At 31.6% G+C, this 21829-nt stretch overlaps 1 protein-coding gene across 2 annotated transcripts in view; it reads right to left on the bottom strand.

The window, feature by feature from the left end:
- LOC118193300 (DNA-directed RNA polymerase III subunit RPC6-like) overlaps nucleotides 1-21829 on the bottom strand; it is a 56263-nt gene that overhangs the window by 17588 nt on the left and 16846 nt on the right. For both annotated transcript variants that reach the window (XM_085823907.1, XM_085823908.1), the window contains exons 6-7: nucleotides 10706-10849; nucleotides 1088-1192 (exon numbers count right to left, since the gene is read on the bottom strand). In XM_085823907.1, the coding sequence (XP_085680033.1) occupies nucleotides 1088-1192; nucleotides 10706-10849 (249 nt within the window). The remainder of the gene's footprint in view (nucleotides 1-1087; nucleotides 1193-10705; nucleotides 10850-21829) is intronic.

The following is a 21829-nucleotide window of genomic DNA, read 5'->3' as shown; positions in this document are numbered from 1 at the left end:
ATAGCTAAATGCCATTCACAGAATGACGAAACTCCTATAAATATTCAGTTCTGGAAATTGGATGTAATACATGTTATAATGAGCATTTTACTTGAAATGAATTGAAAACTGAATATTGTCAATTCATCATAAAATGTGCCAACATGGGAAAATTCATCAGTAAGTATACCAAGATGACAAACTCAAATCTTATTTTTCCTAAAAAAAAAAAAAAAAAAAAAAAAAAAGAACTTTTCTCTCATTTTACTTCAAACTGCCACACACTTTGTTTTCTAAAAGTAGAAAATTGCTCAATTAATACTTTTTTATCAGTCTTATTTTAAAAGAGGGAGAAAAGTTTATTTTATAATGCGTACAAATGTCAAAATCACGCTGTCAAATAATAATAATAATAATAATAATAAAAAAAAAAAAAAAAAAAAATAGAGCGATTTTTGAAAATTCGCCGAAAATTCAGAAATTAAGTTTGAAATTTTATATAAATTTCACTAAAAAGATTTTTCTCACTCTATTTCATGGTTGAAACACCAAAATTCTGATATATGTTTAGTTTGTTTGTTAACCCTCTGAGTGTCATGACTGATTGTATCTGCTCACGACATTTCTTGTAACACTGAATAAATTAATTGCAACATTGAATAAATTAATTTGTTGTTAATTTGCTCAATGTATAATTTAAGATATTTTTATTTCTTACTGTTTTTAATAATGTAAATATCATCTTAATGAATGTAAGTTTATGAAAATAGAGACTAAAGTCAGTAATTATACAATTGCTGTTTAAATACATGTCATTGTCAATGAATAACTGTCCGTGTGTGGAAAAAAAAAAAAAAAAAAAAAAAAAAAAAAAAAAAAAAATGAAATCGATAGCTTAGCAGGAAGTAGGTTAAAAAACAATGACAAAATTCTAACCACAGTGAATAATCATGAATGAATTAAACAACAGCTTATAATAACAAATTAAGAGCAGAAATACATTTACAGAGTATTCAAAACAGTTTTAATTTGTTTCTTAAATATTTACTATCATAATCATACTTTATTGTTTCAATGGAATATTCTAGTGCAAATTTTCTTTACTTACCTTACTGATTTGCAGTCCATTTAAATAATTACATATATCTTTAGATGACTTTAGTGATGCACTCTTTCTAGATATTGGATCGGGAAGATTATCAGCAGCACCTTTCTGAAATTAAACATAATCCCATTAAAATTCAGTTAACTTTTAAAGCTATAGAAGATTAAGAAAACATTAATGTATGATGAAAAATGTCTTATTTACACTGTACATATACACAGTGAAAAAATTAATCTGCAATAATCCTAAATATTTTACCTTTTTCTAAAATGAAAATTTTTCAAAAGTATTACACAAGAACCTAATGTATGAAACTTAAATAAACAAACCTTGTACATAAATACACTGGTCATCAGAATTAAAGGATAATGAGAAAAAATATGCTCACAAAGGTAATACTGCAACCAATGTCCAATGCTGTAATTGTTTATGTTAATTAAACAGAAATGAACACAAAGCTGCACTTCTGCATATATGTTAGCACTGGAAATATGAACATTTTAGTGATTCACAATGTACTGCACAACAGATGCATGTTGGAATTCCACAATTTAATGTTATTTAAAGTGAATGTGGTCTCAAAGTGATCAGTATTTAATAGTTATGGTTTAAAGGCATCAAATGAAGTTAAGGTCAAATGTGGAGAATAATTGGTAGAATCAATGGAGGTCACGCCCAAGATTTGAATATCCCTCGAAGTGTCATATCAAGAGTTTGCAGCTTCTGTTTAAGCACTGGATCAGCTGATAGACAGCCCTGTCAAAGGCAACCAAGAGCAACAACTGCATCAGAAGACTGTTCTCTGTTGTTGTTGGCTCAACTGCAAAAGAACTACAAGAGATTTGGTTTTAGACCTTCAGGCTGCCAAACGAACTTCAATTAACCATTCTACTCCTCCATGAAGGCTTAATGAGGTTGGATTATATTTGAGAAAAAACAATGGTTTCTGTCCCACTCACTCCAGCTTCTAGAGGAGCTTGTTTAATTGATGCCATCGTTGCATTCAAAGGTGGGAAGATGACAGAGCCTGTATGGTCAAGACTAGTACTGTTTACTGACGAGTCCAGATATAGTCTGAACAGTGATTCTACATGTGTTTTGATCTGGAGAAAGGAAGAAACATATAACGAGGTTTCCTTGTCCATGAAATACCCCATTTCTGTGACTGTGGTTTAAAGCTTTGGGAAGGAATCATGACAAATGGCCACACCAAGCTGCATATCTTACAAGGAGATTCTGTAACAACTCAGAGATATAGACTGTTTAGGGGTGCAGTTGGACCAGAGTTTTTGCTAATAGATGACAATACTTGGCCTCATTGGGTATATGTGGTGTCAGAATACTTGCAAACAGAAGTTATAATTTGAATAGATTGGCCACCTTCCTCACTCGACTTGAACCCAATTAAGTATGTGTGGAATGCCTTATGGCATTGAAGAGTGCACTTTTAGAAAAGTGGCATGCAATTCCACAAGACCTGATTAACATTTTGTTTTTGAAATCAAAATGTGAGGTAAGCATATTTGTCTTAGGTGACCATACACCACATTAAAGAAAAATGTTTTCCACAAGAAGTGACTACATTTTTCCATAAATTTGGTTTTAATTTGAATAGTTTTTGAATAATCAACTGCCAAGCATTGTAATTTATGTTAACTAATGCTTTTGTACAAATTTCTATTCATAATTTTTCATGAAGTATCAGTTATGCTTTATTTTTGCCATTTTCCTTTAATTTTGATGACTCGTGTATAACTGTGTATAGTAATCAATGCCTCAAGATTCACACAACATTTTATATAAAAGAGTAATCAGATGTTCTAGCTGGTAATAAGCAGGATGGCAATCAGAGAAAATATTTACTCACTAGTAATATATGGTCAAATATGTTAGTCAACACATTAAAAAAAAATAAATAACATATACTACTGAAGAAAAAATGAAATAATTTAAATTCTGTAATCTAACTCCTACTCATCATGTATAACAATGTACAAACTCTGCATACAAAATTTCAAGTGATTCTACAAGGAATTTCTAGAGTTATTATGGTTGCTGTCAATATAAGTAATTAAAAAAAATAATTAATAAAAATCAAACTTTAAGTTTTCAGATTAAGATTACATAACATACGTAGTGTATTCGGAAACTAAGTACCGTTTCATTCTAGTGCCATTGCAGCGCTGTGGTAGGCATCCCGCGCATGCGTACTAGTCTTTCTCATTCACTGACTTTTAATTGTCGCCATTTTGGTTGCTCTATGTTGTGTTTTCAGTTTGCTGTGCATATTCAAAATGTTTAAGACAATTAGTTCTCCCACTGACTGTGAGATTCGTGCCGTGATTAAATTTTTGAATGCGAGAAATGTTAAACCAGCCGAAATTTACCGTCAAGTGATAGAAGTTTACAGTGAATACGCAATAAGTGATGGAATGGTGAGAAAGTGGGTAAGAATGTTTAATGCAGGTCGAACAAATGTCCACACCGAGGCTTGGAGTGGTCGACCTTCTGTTGTCACCGATGATTTGGTAAGGAAAGTTGAAGCAATTCATGAGAACAGACGCTTCACAATGACAACTCTTTCAGACGCATTTCCACAAATTTCACGTACTGTTTTGTTTGAAATTGTCTCTGACTGCTTGAATTATTGCAAACTGTGTTCCCGATGAGTTCCAAAAATGCTCACTGATGTTCACAAAACAAAGCGACTTGGCAGTGCCCTGACATTTCTCACGCGGTACAGTGATGAGGGAGAAAACTTTTTAAACCAAATTGTGACAGGTGATGAAACTTGGGTGTGTCATTTCACACCAGAATCGAAACAACAATCGATGGAGTGGAGACACACTTATTCTCCAAAAAAAAATAAAGTTCAAAGTGACAATGTCATCACAAAAAATCATGTGCACTGTCTTCTAAGATAGGAAAGGCGTTTTGCTTACTGAATTTCTTCCCAGAGATGAAACCATTAATGCGGCACGATATTGTGAGACTTTAACAGAACTAAGGTGTGCCATTCAAAACAAACGAAGAGGAATGCTCAGTAAAGGAATTGTGTTGCTCCATGACAATGCTCGGCCCCATACTGCTGGTGTCACTCAATCGTTAATTCGACAGTTTCATTGGGAGCAGTTCGATCACCCGCCGTACAGCCTGGACTTGGCAGCGTCCGACTATCACTTGTTCCTGCACATGAAGCGCGAGCTTGGTGGCAAGCGCTTTGGATCTGACGATGACACGAAAAATGCTGTGGAGTCGTGGTTATCGAAACTGGCGGGAAGTTTCTTTGACGATGGTATACAAAAACTGGTCACGCGCTATGACAAGTGTTTGATCATTGGCAGAAACTATGTTGAAAAATAGTTTAAGACATGTATTTTCATGTAAAAATAAAATTGGATTCAAAAAAAATTGTATAAAAATAATATAAAAAGGGATGAAATTGCATCTTTAATTTTCCCATAAATTTTGACTTCTGGTGTGTCAGACAATAACTTCCATTGTCTCTCTGAAAAACTGGTATATTCACACTTCTAATCAACATGTCAAGAAAAGAAAAGTTGTTTTTGATAGCTGACAATGAGGGCCTTTAAAAATATTAGATAAAAATGTAAAAAAAAAAAAAAAAAAAAAAAAAAAAAAAAAAAAAAAAAAAAGACAGTTTTCAGATTTTAAATTATGTCTAAAGGAGATTTTTTTTTTTTTTTTAAATTTTGTGTGTTACATTTATTTATTAAATATCATGTTCTTCACACTTAGACCATAAAATTCAGTTCAAGAACAATAGTATTGCAAAATAATTTTAAATTGAGCATATCTTTAGAATTTCCGATACACAGTCTCATGCGCTGGAGAAAAAATTTTTTTTTCTGCACAACACTGCCATTGCTCCCTTTTAAATCCTTCAGTTTGTTAATCAAAAATTCGTTGAAGTTTTACAAAATATGAAATCGGAAATAAAACGAATTTCAAATTTTGGCTTCCAGATGCCCATATTTGCAGTAAGATTATGTCATTCAAAATTGGATGGTTCTAGGAACTGTTGTTTTATCACAGTGTGAGAAACATACATACATTTATGCAGATTCTTCATTATTTAATTTCTTCAAATATAATACAGGGGGATAATATTTGGTCGCGACAGTTTGAAAAGTGAAACAGACATTCAGAGTGATTCCACACAAAACGAAAACAATAGTCCCTCAGGGGCAAAGCCCCTTTGGACTAAAAATATATATATTTTAAACCGAAATAAAAATCGATTTAAGCCTAAATATGTATATATTTAAGTTCAAATTGGTTTTTTGAATGACGTTGATTACTTTAAATGGGCTGTTCATCTGGCCAATGTTGTAAGGAAATCTTTCTGGCAAAGCCAATGGGAACTAGACTTCAGGGTACATTCCCAGTGAGATGGATTGTTTCTGTTAAAAATGACCTAAGTCTCAAGTCAAAACTTTATTAATTTGAAATTAATAAGTTTCATATATCTATACACTTTATTAAACAGTTGGAAAATTCTAGAATATGAAGAACATTCTCCAATAAATGGAACATAAGGGAAATAAATTAACAAGAAGGAAATTTTTAACAAAAAAAAAAAAAAAAAAAAAAAAAAAAAAAAAAAAAAAAAACAACTTTTAGATTACTTGCCTTGACAAGTAATCTAAAAGTTGGTTGAATCTAAAAGTGCCTTGACAGGCTTAGAACTCGGGACCTTCGGTTTCCGAATCCGATGTCTTACCCACTGAGCCAAAATGTGCTCAGTGGAATAATTTTTGCTACGATATACATAAATATGTACTGTAATTACCATAATGTAGTAACTAAAAAATGTGCTTATATTGTTTTCACTGTATAGGTAATTTTATAAATTAAACAAACCACTACATTACTTGACATTATACTAACATTATGCTTGACCACCAGATTTTAGTGATTAGGAAAAAGTGTTCGTCGTCAAGTAATAGAGAGTGGAGTTTGTGGGATTCCAAATGCAAAGAGCTAGAACATAAATATAACACTACATATGTTTCAAGTTAACATTTACAAACCAACAAATTATGACGACATTATCAATGGCATTACATACGATAAAAGGTGCAGTGCAGTATTTCCATAGATTTTGTTCTTCACAGATACAGATCTTAAATATAAAGTGTGTTGTCAGCAGTGATGTGTGCACAAGCACTGACACAGAATAGCTAACGACCTCACATAGTTCAGAAAATACTTTCTTTTGCATCCCACAGATCTACAGTTACCACACAGATTCGAACAATTTAAAGAGCTCCGTATGGGACTGCAAAAACAGCAGAATCTAAGGTGTAATAACAAGTATTACTCAGAGCCCTTTCCTCACACGATGACATAAGCAACCACCTAGTGTGTTGATCTTCACAGGGTTCGTACACATTTCCTTACATGAAAATTAAGGACTTTTAAGGACCATCAAAGAAAAAATTAAGGACCTATCAGCAAACAAAAAAACAATTTGAATAAAGCAATTATCCATACAACCGACTTCATGCTTGTAATTTCACTTTAAGAAACTAACAGAAGTGTGTATTATGCACTATTATTAAATTCACTTTAATACTTACCATAAAACAATTTTGAAAATTAAACTAACTCCCTACAAGTTATGAAGTAGATAACATTAAATTAGGAACATAATTTCTTTAAAAACATGTATAAGTGTATTTTACACTAATAACAGTCACTATTTTAGAGATTTACATGATTATTATTAACTTATTTGATATTTATTTAAACACAGTCAACTACTATTATAATCACAATGTAAGAATATTTTGCAGATTAAAATAACTGATTTGTAAACATACAATTTATTTCCTTGGTTTTTTTGAAAGATACTAGAATAATAAACTGTACAATAAAAGATACAAAACATTTGTGCTTTTTTTAAATCTGAAATCTTTTCAACTATTTTAACATCTAATTTATTTATGTCTATTTCCTTTTCTTTAACTATTCTTCTAAGTTCATTTGCTTTGATAAACAAATCAATGTTCATGCTGGTCTCAGCTTCATCTGCTAAAGCATCTACTTCTTCATTAATATCTTTAATGTCCCTTTGAAGAAATTTTTTCTTCTGCTTCATATAATCAATTTCTTCCTCAATGATATTTTTTTTCCTCTTTGAATTTTCAGATTTAGTTAAAGATTTTTGTTCTTCTTGCAGAAGCTGCTGCTGATCTCATTTCTTTATTAATTTCGATATTAAGAACAACTCCAGAAAATTTTATGTAATCAAATACTGTGCGTTGAAAAATGTATGATGAGTCACTTAAATTTTCAATTTCAATTGCTTTATTTACAGAGAAGCCCCTTTCCATAGAGGCCTGTCCATGTGACAAGATAAGAATCATTTTCACTATTTTCCATACTTTTGAATAGTGAAAATCAGGAAAATAAGAAGTGAGAAATGTGTCAAGAGAAAGATTTTGAGGATCAAAAGTAGAAAATTCATGTAAATTTGTCTTAATTACTCTCCAAACTGCAGCAGAATTTCCCAATTATCTTGTAAAACACGTTTATTCTGCATTAATACCATTAGAACTACTTTCATTTTGTTCTGGGCTTTTTCTGGACTTTTAACCATCAATCGCGGGTCTATACAAGATGCATTTCGAATAAGAGAATAATTTATTGGACATTTAGACATTAAGTGTTGTACTATTGTTATGACACACTGTTGACCTTGTTTCAATGCAAAACTTTCAGCTTGTGAAATGTCCTTCTTGCGGCATTTATCATTCATTAACTGCTCAGCAATGAATCCCAAATAAACTTTACTTTTATCATTATAACAATTTGGATCATTAAAATTAAATTTATAAAGATTTTCTGCTTTAGTTATTTTTGAATATTCTAGTTTCAAAATTTTAAAGTGCTGAAGGCAATCATTTACAAGTTTTAAGATATCTTCAGCAAAAAAGGGAATAAGTGGTTTATCACTTTGATAATATTCAAGGAAAGGCAATAATATTTTCGACAGAGAGAGAAAAAAATTTAATTTTATAAGAAATGTTTTATCTTTAGTTGCCTCCAAAATATTTGTGTGATTAGTAACTTGACTCCATAGCTGCGTATCTGCTTGGCATAATCTCAAACCGAAACATTTGTTAATTTTACACCAACTAATATTTTATATCCTTGATGCCGAAATCGCAAATCATTATTTATTGTATTTTGCTTTCATCACCGCATGTTTATCAACGGATGGCAACTTGGGTGATGACTCATGCAGCGATGCCAAATAACAGAGTATTATCCGATTACAGATTTAAGTTTAATGCGCTAAAATGTTGACAAGGGGAGATTTAACTGAAATTTCTTTCCTTGTGCTGAAAATAGATTTTGTTAATGATACTAATAGGACAAACGATTATATTTAGTGCTATTTAAATTAAGAATAATTGATTTGTTATTCACATAAAGCCAGAACCAGCGCCAGAGCTCGAATGGCCGCACCAGGCGACAGAATTTAGGAAAGTTAAACAGAAGTTTTTTATTGCAATGACAATGCCCCAATCATCAATCAATTAACGGAGGGCGAAATCTGTAGTATGGTTCTAAATCCAGAAAATACAGCTACCGATAGTTAAGAAAGTAACAGAGAGGTTACTGAATGAGAAAAAATTTTGATTGACAAGTTATTCGGAATTCTCGACACAGCAATTACAGGACTTGAACAATGGAACTTAATAACTCAACAAGAAATTATATGTCTATAGTATTAGTCTAAAGTATCAGCAGAGAAAACAAATCAAACAACTCACATTGAAAGAAATGTTTAATAAAGTAAACATATAAATATTAAGCTCTTTCCTTTTGCAAATTTTGATACCCTTTAAATCATAAATGCTTCATTATTTCATAAATCATGATTTCATATTTTCAATTTTATAATTTCTACGTCCATCTTAGTAGATTTAAAATGATCTAATATCCAGAAAAATCTCAAATCTGGGATCGCCGAAGTCCCGACCTCGGACTTTGTACTGTATAAATATATATATATATATACACGGAATGTATATTTTCAGTTAAACTTCTACCCAATAACTTTTTAGTAATTCATGAAAGTTAATTTTGCATCTAGTTAATTCAGGAAAATTAGTTTCAATTAGTTGTTTTCAGCTTTAAAAATATTTAAAAAATTTTAATTAATTATTTTCAACTAATAATTGTATCGCCATTAGCAAAAATTATGCATTACTATCAAAAACATAGGTTTAAACCAAATACTTAATTGTCTATTGAAGCTTCAAAACCTATTTCCAAACTTCACTTTTTCTCGGCTAGCATTACCGAATTTGCCCTCGGCAACCTAAAATCGAAATGGAGCCAACAAATTTCCTGCGAAATCGATAACAGACCCTCTGCAGAAATAAACTCATAATCCTGATATCCCATACATATAGTATGTGAAAAAGAAAGTAAACTCTGTAGAAGGTGATAAAAAATTAATTTATGGCTTAATTGAAACAAACACAGAAATTAAGCTAAGCAAAACCGTGTAAAAACAAATTGAAATGATAAAACGAAACTTAATTTTCATGAGAATTTTCAGCGCTGACTCTCCCATTATAGAAATTTCAATTTGTTTCAAACAAAGACCACATTTAGCTTTATAAGGATTGTCATCCATCAATATCCAGTCTTTGTAGTCAGCTTGATGAAGCCACAGTTTATTGAAAATGCACTTTCCAGGCATCTCGTTCCTATTGGCGTCGGAAGGGGTGTGGCCTTCCAGGTTGGGATTGCTCTAATTTTGGCAAATATTTTCAGAATCCCTCCCCTTTTTTTTTTCTTGAGAACCTTCATCATCACTTTCGCCTCTTAAAGAACTTCCGGCTTCATGCTTTCGTCACAATCTGCCTAAATTTATGGATGACACCTGTTTCGAAAGATTGGGTGAATAGCCAATCAGACACCGATACTTTCGTTCGGGTAGCTGTTTTTTTTTTTTTTTTTTTTTTTTTTTATCGTTTGCAACGCAAATCTGCCAACAGATTGGTTAGGAGCTGTGCAATTTTAATTCCATATTCATGAGAAATCGCAATTCACACATAGAATGGCAATCATTAGAAATGATAAGAAATGTCAAATGAGCAAAATTAAGGACTTTTAAGGACCAAAAATCATTTTTGAAAAAATTAAGGACTTTTAAGGATCGTACAAACCCTGTCTTCAAAAAGCAGCAGCTAAATGTTTTTACAGGTGACAACTAAACAAAATATATTTCACTTAGAATTATTAATATGTTTAATTTACATGAAGCGCCAACTGTACAGATTGCCTAAGGCATGAAAAATGCTGCACCTCTAATAACTAATTTTAATTACTCATAACTTTCACATATTATACTAAATTAATTATTTCAAACTGAAATCAAAAGAGACATTCATAACTTGGTGTTTAGCAGTTCAAAACAACATAAATATAACTACTAGAATTTTAAAGCACAAATTTATAGCATAAAAACAAAAATTGTAAATATATTATCACAATACATTTACAAATTTTATTTAATTATTTTGACATTCTTAAATTTAAAAAAAAAAAAAAAAAAAGCTTGACAATTTAACTTACAGCTTCCATCAAGTAACGATAACATTGATCACCAAGGACATCGACAAACTCAGATTCAAATTCTTGTCCACTATAAAATACTCCTCCCGTTACAGCATGGCTGGGTTCAAGTCCAAACAACATATAAACTTTTTTCTTGGATGACTGAAAGAAGTAAAAAAAAAAAAATAATTATTATTATTACTTATGTTGCGTAAATAAAAATACATTTTTGGTATTTATGTATTATTCCATCAGCTGTGAAAGTTGGGTAATATGCTGCTAAAGTTGTGCCAATCATTTCTGTGGAATTTTGATGGATTTGACCTCATTTTATTCAGTATACAACGAGTACTTGATCTGCTTCATAAGAAAACTTTTGTCGATTTCTATTATTTTATTTAGGGCCTCCAGTTTAACTAGAAGCTCCATTTAGAATACTATGGTACAAAATTCTTGCAAGTAATTATTCCAATCTATTACTGTTTTGTTGGCCATTTTCAGCTGATCATGTAGTGTCTCTTAGCACACACTTTTTCTGATGATAAGATTCAATAACAAAATAATCCAATGCTTGCATTCCGGCAAAGGCAAGTAACAAATTTGAATTTTTCTTTTCAAAATAGAAGGAAAAAATACAGCAATAAAAGTTTATTTATATACTTGTTACAAAAACAAAACTTATCAAAAATTAGTCAGGTTTACATTAATGAAAGTGCAGATGTTATGAGTGTGTTGTGACAATATGCTTATCAATAACTGGTACTATATTGCTCTATTTGGTGACAGTTTCATGGTCAACAAGATAATATGTAAGTACCAATTCTTTAAGTCTGATGGAAAAAATTAAACTAAAATAAAATTTAAGATAATTTTGAAGATGATATTCCTGACAAAGCGAGTTACAATGTATACCTGAAATGATACAAAATAATTCTAAAATCCCCAATTTAATACTAGTTTATAACATGAATGCTGTAAAATAAAAAGCTTGGAATAAATGAAAACTAAAATTTTACTATGATTTGTTCATAAATAAATGAGAAGTTTAAAATAAATTTATAAAGTTTTATAAATCAAACAAGTTTTCAAACAAAGTATACTTTTCTAGCAAATTTTCATAATTATTTTATCAAAATTAATCTTTAAAGATATATGTTACCAGATACACAGAGAAAAAATACAATTTTTATATTTTGCATTTAGTATATTTCACAGAAAAAATTTATATATATATTTTTTTGTACTGCAAGATTTTCTTTAAGATCTAAATTAAATACTTGGGTACTTATACCTTAATGTTAGCAGAATTTGGCAGTCTTTTGCAGATGAAAAGGCAAACATTACTTCTCAGGTGCAAGTTGCAATTTTTGAGATTTTGTTTTTAAACATTCCCAAACGACTGACATTTAATGTCAGTAGGCAAACATTATTAGCATATACACATAAATAATAATTAATAAAAAATAACCACTAAAAAGTTTTAAAAATTAAAATCAAATTTTAATTATATAATATAAGGATTCTGTGATACATCTAAAAAAAAACTTTTTTTGCAAAGTCCTTCTCAACATCAGAGAATTGTATAGACTTGATATTATGCACTGGTTATCTACCAACTGATCTCATTATTTTCCCTTTAGCAGTTTTGCAGCAAAATATAATATTCCTACTAAACTTCTACTGCAATTTATTCCAGATTCTGGCAAATTCCACAAGTGGTATTTAAAACAGAATTGAAAGCAAAAAGTATCCCAACTTGTTTATAAATACCATTGGAACATGGAATACAACAGAAAGAATGTATATAAAAATGATAATGTTGTGCTTGACTGAAGGACTGTTATGAGTATAGTTGCTTGAAAAAGGTTTATATGGCATGGTTGCCAAAGTTTGGCACATTTTAAAAATTTGACAACTTCCGACTGAAGTAGTTGCGATAATACACAGATACCAAATATTTAAGCAATAATATATTGAAAAAAATGCTATAGTTCTCAGCATGAATGATTATTTACATATCTATTTCTAAATTTGCTGTAGTTATTTGGGTACTTTTCAATTAAATCCATATTGTTCATGGGCTGATATACTTACACAACTAAAAATTTAAAAAAAAAAAAAAAAAAAAAAAAAAAAAAACTGTTTTTGAATTATTTTTCACAACACTGTAATATTGACTTCACTGAAGCAGCAGCACAGGCACATATTTTACTTCAATACTACTGTTACAACTCAAACGCGAAAAGAGCGAAAGTTTCTCTTCAGCCAGTGGCAACGGGGAGTCAGAAAACGAACTTGGAAGAGAGCGGTCGCTCAGTCTTTTTCTCTTGATAGAATTATGGAAGCTTTAGACAAACTGAAGCAGAAACGTACGAATGAACGCTGTAGCGTTATAAAATTAATTACAAAAATAGAAGCTTTGTTATCAGAAAATATCGAAAACACAAACACTGAGGAATTGCAGGAGATGAATGAAACAGTTCTCGAAAGAGAAAACACGTTGAAAATGTCGAATTCACAAATCGAAACTCAGTTAAAAGATGCTAGAGAATTTGAAAAAGATACTACTGCAAGTGATAAATACAATGAACAAATTATGTCTGCAAAGTTTAGAATTAAAATAAGATTAAATAAATGTAATGAAAATTTGTCTGTGAAAAATGTATCAGATGCAAATTCTTTGAACACTTCTGTTTCTGAAATAAATGTGTCGTCATCGGCTATGAAATTGCCAGTTAAGTATTCCAAAGTTCTCAGGAAATATTCCAAAATTAGGAAATATTCCAAATATATTAGGTTCTCAGGAAATATTCCAAAGTTAAATATTCCAAAATTCTCAGGAGATGCAGGAAAATGGCTAGAATTTTTTAACAGTTTTCAAGCTGGGATTGATCAGAACAAAGCGTTAACCAAGATTGAAAAATTCGTATACTTGAAATCATTATTGATAGGACAAGCATATAATGTCGTTGAAGGATTTCAATTAACCGAACACAGTTACGATTCTTGCTTAGAACTTTTAAAAGAATGCTTTGGAAAACCAGAGGAAATTATAAAATCACATATGAATAATCTTTTGGACATAGAACCAGTTAAAAATTCTTCTAACTTAAATGCACTAAGAAGATTACACGACGCTTGTGAAATAAACATTCGAAGCTTAAGTAATTTAGGAGTAACTTCAGGTTCATACAGACACTTGTTAAATCCGATATTATTAAAATTATTACCTCATGATTTGATTCTCGAATATCACCGAAAGCATGATCCAAAAGAAGAATCTGATGTTGCAGGTTTAATTGCTTTTTTGGTAAACGAAATTGAATGCCGCGAACAAACGTACGCAGTTAACAAACCGGAACCGAAATTCGTTCCATTGAACGGAAAGAATAAACACTTTGACAAGCACAAAAGTAATTATAAATACACAAACAATAAGTTTAACTCTAAAGTCAACCCCTTGTCGGCAGCAGAATTATTAGCTCCTGTAAAAGAAGAAAACTGTATTTTTTTCAAATATAACACACATAATAATGAAAAGTGTAATATGAGTGTAAATGAAAAACAAAATGTATTGCAATTAGAAGGTCGTTGTTATGTTTGTCTGGCTCAAGGTCATCGATTTTCTGATTGTTCTGAGAACTCTTGTGTATACTGCCACAAAAAAACATAATGCAACCCTTTGTTACAAAAATGAGAAAAAACCCGAAGCATCGCAATCAAAAGGTGTAGAAAATTCAGCGTGCAATCACATTTGCATCGGTAGGAATAAAATATTTTTACAGACGGCGACAGTAGAACTTAAACGTAGGTCACGCAATAAATTAGTTCATTGTTTATTTGACAGCGCTAGTCAATGCTCGTATATTCAGAAACGTCTGTCTAAACAACTGGGATTAAAAGTCGTGGGAAGAAATAATGATTCATACTTTCGGATCTCAAATGCCTACCAAACAGAACATTGCGCGAGTAGAAGTAAAAATAAAAAACATTTTCGATAACCAGGAATTAATTATTCAGGTTTTAGAGACTGATGAAATATCGAATGCTGAGCTAGACTATCCTCCGCAAAATATTAAGGAGTTGTTAAAAGATAGGGAAATAATTTTAGCGGATGTTGATCACGAATCTTTAGATAACAACAATGTATCTTTACTTATTGGAGCTGATAATTATTGGAAATTAGTAAAAGACAAAATTGAACATTTGAACTCAACATTAGTTACAATGGAAACCAAAATGGGTTGGATTTTAATGGGAAAATTGTCTGATCATATCGACAATAAAGAAAATGGGACTAATGCCGCCACAGTGACTTCTTTATTAATTCACACATCGAAGATTGAAAATTTGTGGAAATTAGATTTATTGGGAATTCGAGATCCTGTTGAAACAAAATGTAGAAAGGAAATGGAAATTGCCGCATTGAATCACGTTAACGAAACTGTTAACTTCAAAGAGGGAAGGTATGAGATTCAGTTGCCTTGGGTAACAGAAAAGGACTGTTTAAGTCAAAATTTCGATATTGCTAGACAGCGTCTAAACAGTACGACACACCGTTTGATACAAAAGGGCAAATTCGAGGATTACAAAAATGTTTTCACAGATTGGTTAAATGAAGGAATTATAGAGGAAGGCCCTGAACACGAAATGAATAATCAGTGTCACTATTTACCACACAAAGGGATATTAAAAGAAACTTCGACCATGAAATTGCGACCGGTATTTGATGCTTCCCGTAAAGACAAAAATTCGTGCTCACTTAATGATTGTCTAGAAAAGGGTCCAAATTTGCTGGAACAAATTATTCCTATAATTTTAAGATTTCGCAAGAATAGAATAGCAGTTATTTCAGACATAAGAAAGGCCTTTTTTGCAAATGTCAGTGAATAAGAGTGATCGAGATTTCTTACGATTTTTATGGTGGAAAGACTTTGACAAGAAGGAACTTAAGAGTTTTTAGACATACACGCGTTGTTTTTGGATTGAATTGCAGTCCCTTTTTATTGGCTGCTGTATTAAACCATCACATTGATCTAAATTCATCTAAATATCCTGAAACAGCAGAAAATTTAAAAGAATCATTCTACGTAGATAATTGCATTACATCTGTTCCTGATGAAGAGACACTTAAGCGATTCATCGAGGAATCGAAACAAATATTAGATTCTGCGTCATTCGATTTGAGAGGGTGGGAGCACACTTCTCTTTTGAAATCTGAAGACAGTATAGAACCTACTCCTGTATTAGGGATTTTGTAGGATAAGGAAGATGATAGCCTTTTCTGTGAGGTGAAGACTGCTACTGACAAACCAGTAAATCTTACTAGAAGAAATATATTGTCTGCAGTACATTGCATTTTCGACCCCATGGGTTTTCTCTGCCCTATAATGCTAACACCTAAACTACTCATACAAAAGACATGGTTGTTAAAATTTGGTTGGGATACAAATATACCTGAAGACTTAGGGAAAGAGTTCTATTCGTGGATTGATGATTTGTCACTTTTATCCAGTATTAGAATTCCAAGGGCTTTAGATATAAATGGAAATGAAAGTCTTAGTCTTCATACATTCTGTGACGCAAGTAAACAAGCCTATGGATGTGTGAGTTATTTAAGAAAAGAAACAAGTGAAAATGTATCGGCGTATTTTCTTCTAGCTAAAAGCAGAGTGAGTCCATTAAGAGAAATGACCATAAATCGTCTAGAATTATTATCCTGCTGTATAGGAGTTAGACTCGCAGCTCTTGCTATACAAACACTCAAATTAGACAACGTTCCAAGGAACTATTGGACTGATTCGAGTACTGCTCTTTCTTGGATCTAAAGAGATGACCATTGGGCGCCATTTGTCGCAAATAGAGTAAAAGAGATACAAAAATTGTCATCGGAATCTGAATGGCGTCACATTCCAGGAAATTCGAATCCAGCAGGTATACCATCACGAGCGTGTTCGATTAAGAGTTATGTGAAATCTCGCTGGTGGCAAGGGCCAGAATGGCTTATGAAGAACGATGAAGAGTGGCCAACTAGTGAAGTGATTACTAACGAAGAAGAAATTATGAAAGAAAAGCGAAAGAACATTATTTCGACTTTGGCTAATATCACCGCTGAAAAATGGTATCTGATTTACTTTTCGAGTTACTTTAAAATTTCTTGGATTCTAAGATTCATAAATAATTGTAGACATGGAGGAAGAAATTATGGCAAAATCCTGAGTGTTGAAGAATTGGACATTGCTGAGAAGAAACTAGTGAAGATCGTTCAACAAGAAGTATTCTCTAGTGAAGAACAGTTTAAGGGACATTTTACTTTCAGAGATGAAGAAGGGATTATAAGATTGAAAACGAAGATTTTGAGAAGACATGATGATGAAAACTTCCGGTGTCCCATTGTACTTCCAGCCAAACATGAATTAGTAGAAAGAATGATACAAGACTACCATTTACAACTTTTACATGCTGGTACTCAAGTTCTTTCGACCAATATTCGTCAAAAATTTTGGATAATAAAAGGAAGAAAAACAGTACAAGGAGTCATATCGAAGTGCGTTCGGTGCAAGAGAGACACTCGGTGAAAGCTCTTGATACAGTGCATTGTCCTCTCCCAGAAGATCGAGTCAGAGATGCTTATGCATTTGAGGTGACAGGTGTTGATGTAGCAGGACCACTTTATTTAAAAGAAAATAGAAAAGCTTGGACCTTGCTTTTTACTTGTGGAGTTTATTGTGCAATTCATTTAGAATTAATTGAAAGCTTATCGACTAATTAATTTTTTCTGGAATTTAGAACATTCATAGCATGAAGAGGACGACCTAGAGTAGTATACAGCAATAATGGCACAAATTTTGTAGGGGCAAGGAATTTGCTGCGATCTGTTGACTGGAACCAAATTATCAGAAGTTCTTCGATAATGAAAATTCAGTGGAAGTTAAACTCACCAGCCGCAGCATGGTGGGAGAGACTGGTTCAGATGATCAAGAAATTATTGAGAAGAGTCATGGGAAAAGCATTACTTTCATATGAAGAAATGTTAACTATCCTATGTGATGCAGAAGCAAATATCAACTCCAGACCATTAACATTACGAGTCAGAAGATTCCACCGATTTATGTGCACTCACTTCATCTATGTTTATTCAGGATGTGCGAACTGAAGGTGTTCCGGATCTGGACAGTTTGGATAAAATCAGCTTATCGAAAAGATGGCGGTACCACCAAAAGTTACGTGTGGAATTTCGTAAAAGATTTAGAGATGAATATCTTGGTATGTTAGTACATCGACCAAAGACTGTACCTTCGTGAACCATCAAGAAAGGTGATTTAGTGTTTGTAGATGACAATAAAAGGAAAAGAACAGACTAACCTATGGGTCGTGTGATTGAAACATACCCAGGAAAAGACAACAACATCAGAGTGGTGAAAGTAAAAACATCTAATGGTGAACTGTTAAGACCAGTTCAAAGAGTATTTCCAATGGAGATAGACAATAAAGAATCTATCTTCGAACTTAAAACTACTGAATCATCTACATCTTCGAGAAATACTGGTAAAATGAATGATTTAGTAATTGATACCAAAAACTGTGAACTTGAAAATTCTGATAAAAACATTCAGTTTAGTAGATATGGCAGAAAAATTGTGAAACCAAAGAACTTTAATTAGTTTAATTTTATTTTCAGTACAACTATTATTTGTTTTCTTTATTCCTTTCTTTGAATTAAAATTTTGTTTACAAATTGATTTTCCAGTTTAGTGAATTAATCTCTTTGCTAGTATTTTTCAGAAAAGAATTTTTTGCCTGTTGTTTAAAGAATGTAAGTTTGCAGGATATTAAGTTTAAAATATTCAAGATATTTGTTACGCCCAGATTAAATTGTTGATTTTGGTAAGATTTAAATTACTCATCTTATATTAGTATTTCAATTTTCATTTCACAATTGTTTTGATTTTTTCATACTTTGTCAACTACACTAACACATGTCTGCAATACCTCTGTTACATTCTTTGATTTCTTGCTTAATTTGGCTGCAACACTGATATTTTTCAGTTTCCACAAAACAGCTTAAATGATGTAACAGATCTCACAGATTAGACATTTCAGAAATTTATCGTAAATACTAACAATGACACTCTACACTTCAGTGACATTTCTGTAGTGAAAATAGACAATCACTGAATTAATTCTTTTATAAGACTTTTTTTTTTTTTTTTTTTAAGAAAATGACTAAAACCACTAATGTGAAAGCCTCTAAACAAAGATACAGTCTGCAGGCAGTCTCTTAGGTATAAGGTAAAGCTTACTAAAAAGTCTTTTGCAATATCTAAGAAAAAACCTGACAATATACAAAATTAAATTATTAGCTGTTATCCAGCATTTTACAGCAAATTTAACATATTAATGTGAAACACATACATATATGAATGCACAATTTCATAAGCAAAGTGTATACCATCAAAAGTCGTTAATCCGGACTCGTCGGGACTTCGGCGATTCCGGATTATCGATTTTTCCGGATTATAGATCATGAGTTTAAATCTGGTAAGATGGCATGCAGAAATTATAAAATTAAAAATATGAAACCATAATTTATGAAATAAAGAACAATTATGATCTAAAGGGTATCAATATATATATATATATATATATATATAAAAAAAAAAAAAAGCTTTATTTTATTTGTTTACTTTATTAAACATTTCTTTCAATGAAAGTTGTTTAAGTTGCTTCGTTTTTTTATGTGATAATACATTCTCTTTAATTCTATAAACAGACATAATTTCTTGTTCAGTTACAAAGTTCCGCTGTTCAAGTCCTATAATTGCTGTGGCTACCGACTAATTTCTCAATCGAAACTGTTTTGTTTTCAATAACCTGTGTCACTTTCTTCACTATCGGAAGCGAATTATAATGACGAGGAATTTGATTTAAATCATATCAAAAATGGAGTACATTGAGATGAAATACTACATTTAGTAAGGAATTATAAGCCAAATAAAATAAAAACATCTGCCCTGAAGATAAGGATAGTGCTGCTGACAGATCAACTTCCAATTCATTGCGAGCAGCACCGCGGCGATAAAGATAAACAAAGTTTAGATAAACAAACGTTAAAGTTTAGATAAACAAAGGATATGCCTTTGTCCATTTTTTGCAGCAATTCCACTTTTTGTTTAATGAAATTCGAAACATACTTTCGCTTTGTAGATCCTTTACATATTAATAAATATATATCAGAAATTCTATTTGACATAATCGAAAGTTCAAGCTTACTTTTATAAAATTGCTCTAACAGTCTGCAAAAAATAATAAGCCGGATCCAATTCGAAGATTAAGGAACAACACAATCTGCAACATTAACTGAAATAGATAATTAGATAATTTTAGCTTAGCTTATACCGTCCGTTATACATTAAACGTGCACTCGTAAACATATTTTGCACACGCGCACAAGCATATTAGCAGCCGTAAAGGTCTTACGCGCATGCGTTAACGCGACGCATGCACAGAAAGTTTGTAGCTTTGAGGTCCGGATTATAGATCATTCTGGATTATGGGTATCTGAATTAACGACTTTTGACTGTATATTTTTTATTTATTAAAATTAATTTGTGTTCCACTACATAACTTCACATAGTTGCCTAACATTTTGATAGCTAATGTTTCAAAAAATAACTGCTAACTTAAATTTATTTTGTAAGAAAAAGAAGGTAAGTTATGGGAACTGTTACAATTATACTTTTCTTCGCCATCAATTGAAAGTTCAGTATAATTAGCTAGGCTCATATGCTTTGATATACACAAATAACCTAACCAGTATAATCAGAAAGACATTTGGCTATGATGACTTTAGATTAGAACTTGAAGCATGTTCATTAATGTGCACCAGAGCTAAAGAAACAGCTAGAAGAAAGAGAATGGTTCATGTAATGTAATTTTGGTAAGCTGTTCAATTATTCAATAAACTATTCTTAACATTTTTACCAAAAGGGTTTTCAGAAGAATTTTCCTAACCCAAAAGTTTTTATGTGTATATGTTTAATCCCGATAAATAATATTCCACACTCTGTATAGCATCTAGTCTATCAATATTCAAGGGTGCATACTTTATAAGGTATTTCTCCTGCCTTCGTAGTGTAGTAGTCTGCACACTGGGTGCGTATTCCAGAGGTCAGTAGTTCAATTCCCGACGAGGGCGTCGCTCATTTCTCATCTCTTCTGCTTTATTAAAAATAACCTAATGACTGTACAACTTCACATTCTGTCATAATATCACCCATATAAATAAATGAACTTTTAACAATGGGTCCATGAAAGCAAGTTAAAACAGATTTAATATTTTTTTTTTTTTTTTGATATCTTCTTTTAGCCTGAGTACATCAGTAAAACTTTGCATTTTCATCATTTTCTGTATGACACAAACTACAAAATTAACTTTTCTGTATAAGAAACATTTCTTAGAACACTCAGTTAGTTCACATAAGAAGTTTGACTTCTCATTCCCCCCCCCAAAAAAAAACAGTAAACACATTGATTTTAAAATTGAATTTTTTGAATTGTGCCAGCATTGCAGTCAATAAGCAATACAGTCAAAAGTCTTTAATCCGGACTCGTCGGGACTTCCGCGAGTCCGGATTATTGGTTTTTCCGGATTATAGATCATCAGTTTAAATCTGGTAGGATGGCATACAGAAATTATAAAATTAAAAATATGAAACCACGATTTATGAAATAAAGAGCAATTATGATCTAAAGGGTATCAAAATTTACAAAAAAAAAGCTTAATATTTATTTGTTTACTTTATCAAACATTTCTTTCAACACACGCACGCGTAAAGCATACATTACGCATAGTCGAAATTAGAAAATTGCAACCAGAAAACTATTTGATGTGTATTCATGATATTTATAATGATGGAAAATTTGATTTAAATCATATCAAAGACGGAATACATCGAGATGAAATACTACATTTAGTAAGGAATTATAAGCCGAATAAAATAAAAACATCTGCCCTGAAGATAAGGATAGTGCTGACAAATCAACTTCCAGTTCATTGCGCGCCTCGACGTTCTCTCCCCCACCTCCCTGCAGAGCAGTGTGAAATTGATAAACAGATTTCGGAATGGTTAGAGAAACAAA

Source organism: Stegodyphus dumicola, chromosome 9 (genome assembly GCF_044657685.1).
Source record: "Stegodyphus dumicola isolate Sdum_Otavi_A_Nest chromosome 9, ASM4465768v1".
NCBI classification, from domain to species: Eukaryota; Metazoa; Arthropoda; class Arachnida; order Araneae; family Eresidae; genus Stegodyphus; species Stegodyphus dumicola.
Note: the sequence above shows the minus strand (reverse complement) of the source record. Positions and strands in the feature narration are given on the sequence as shown.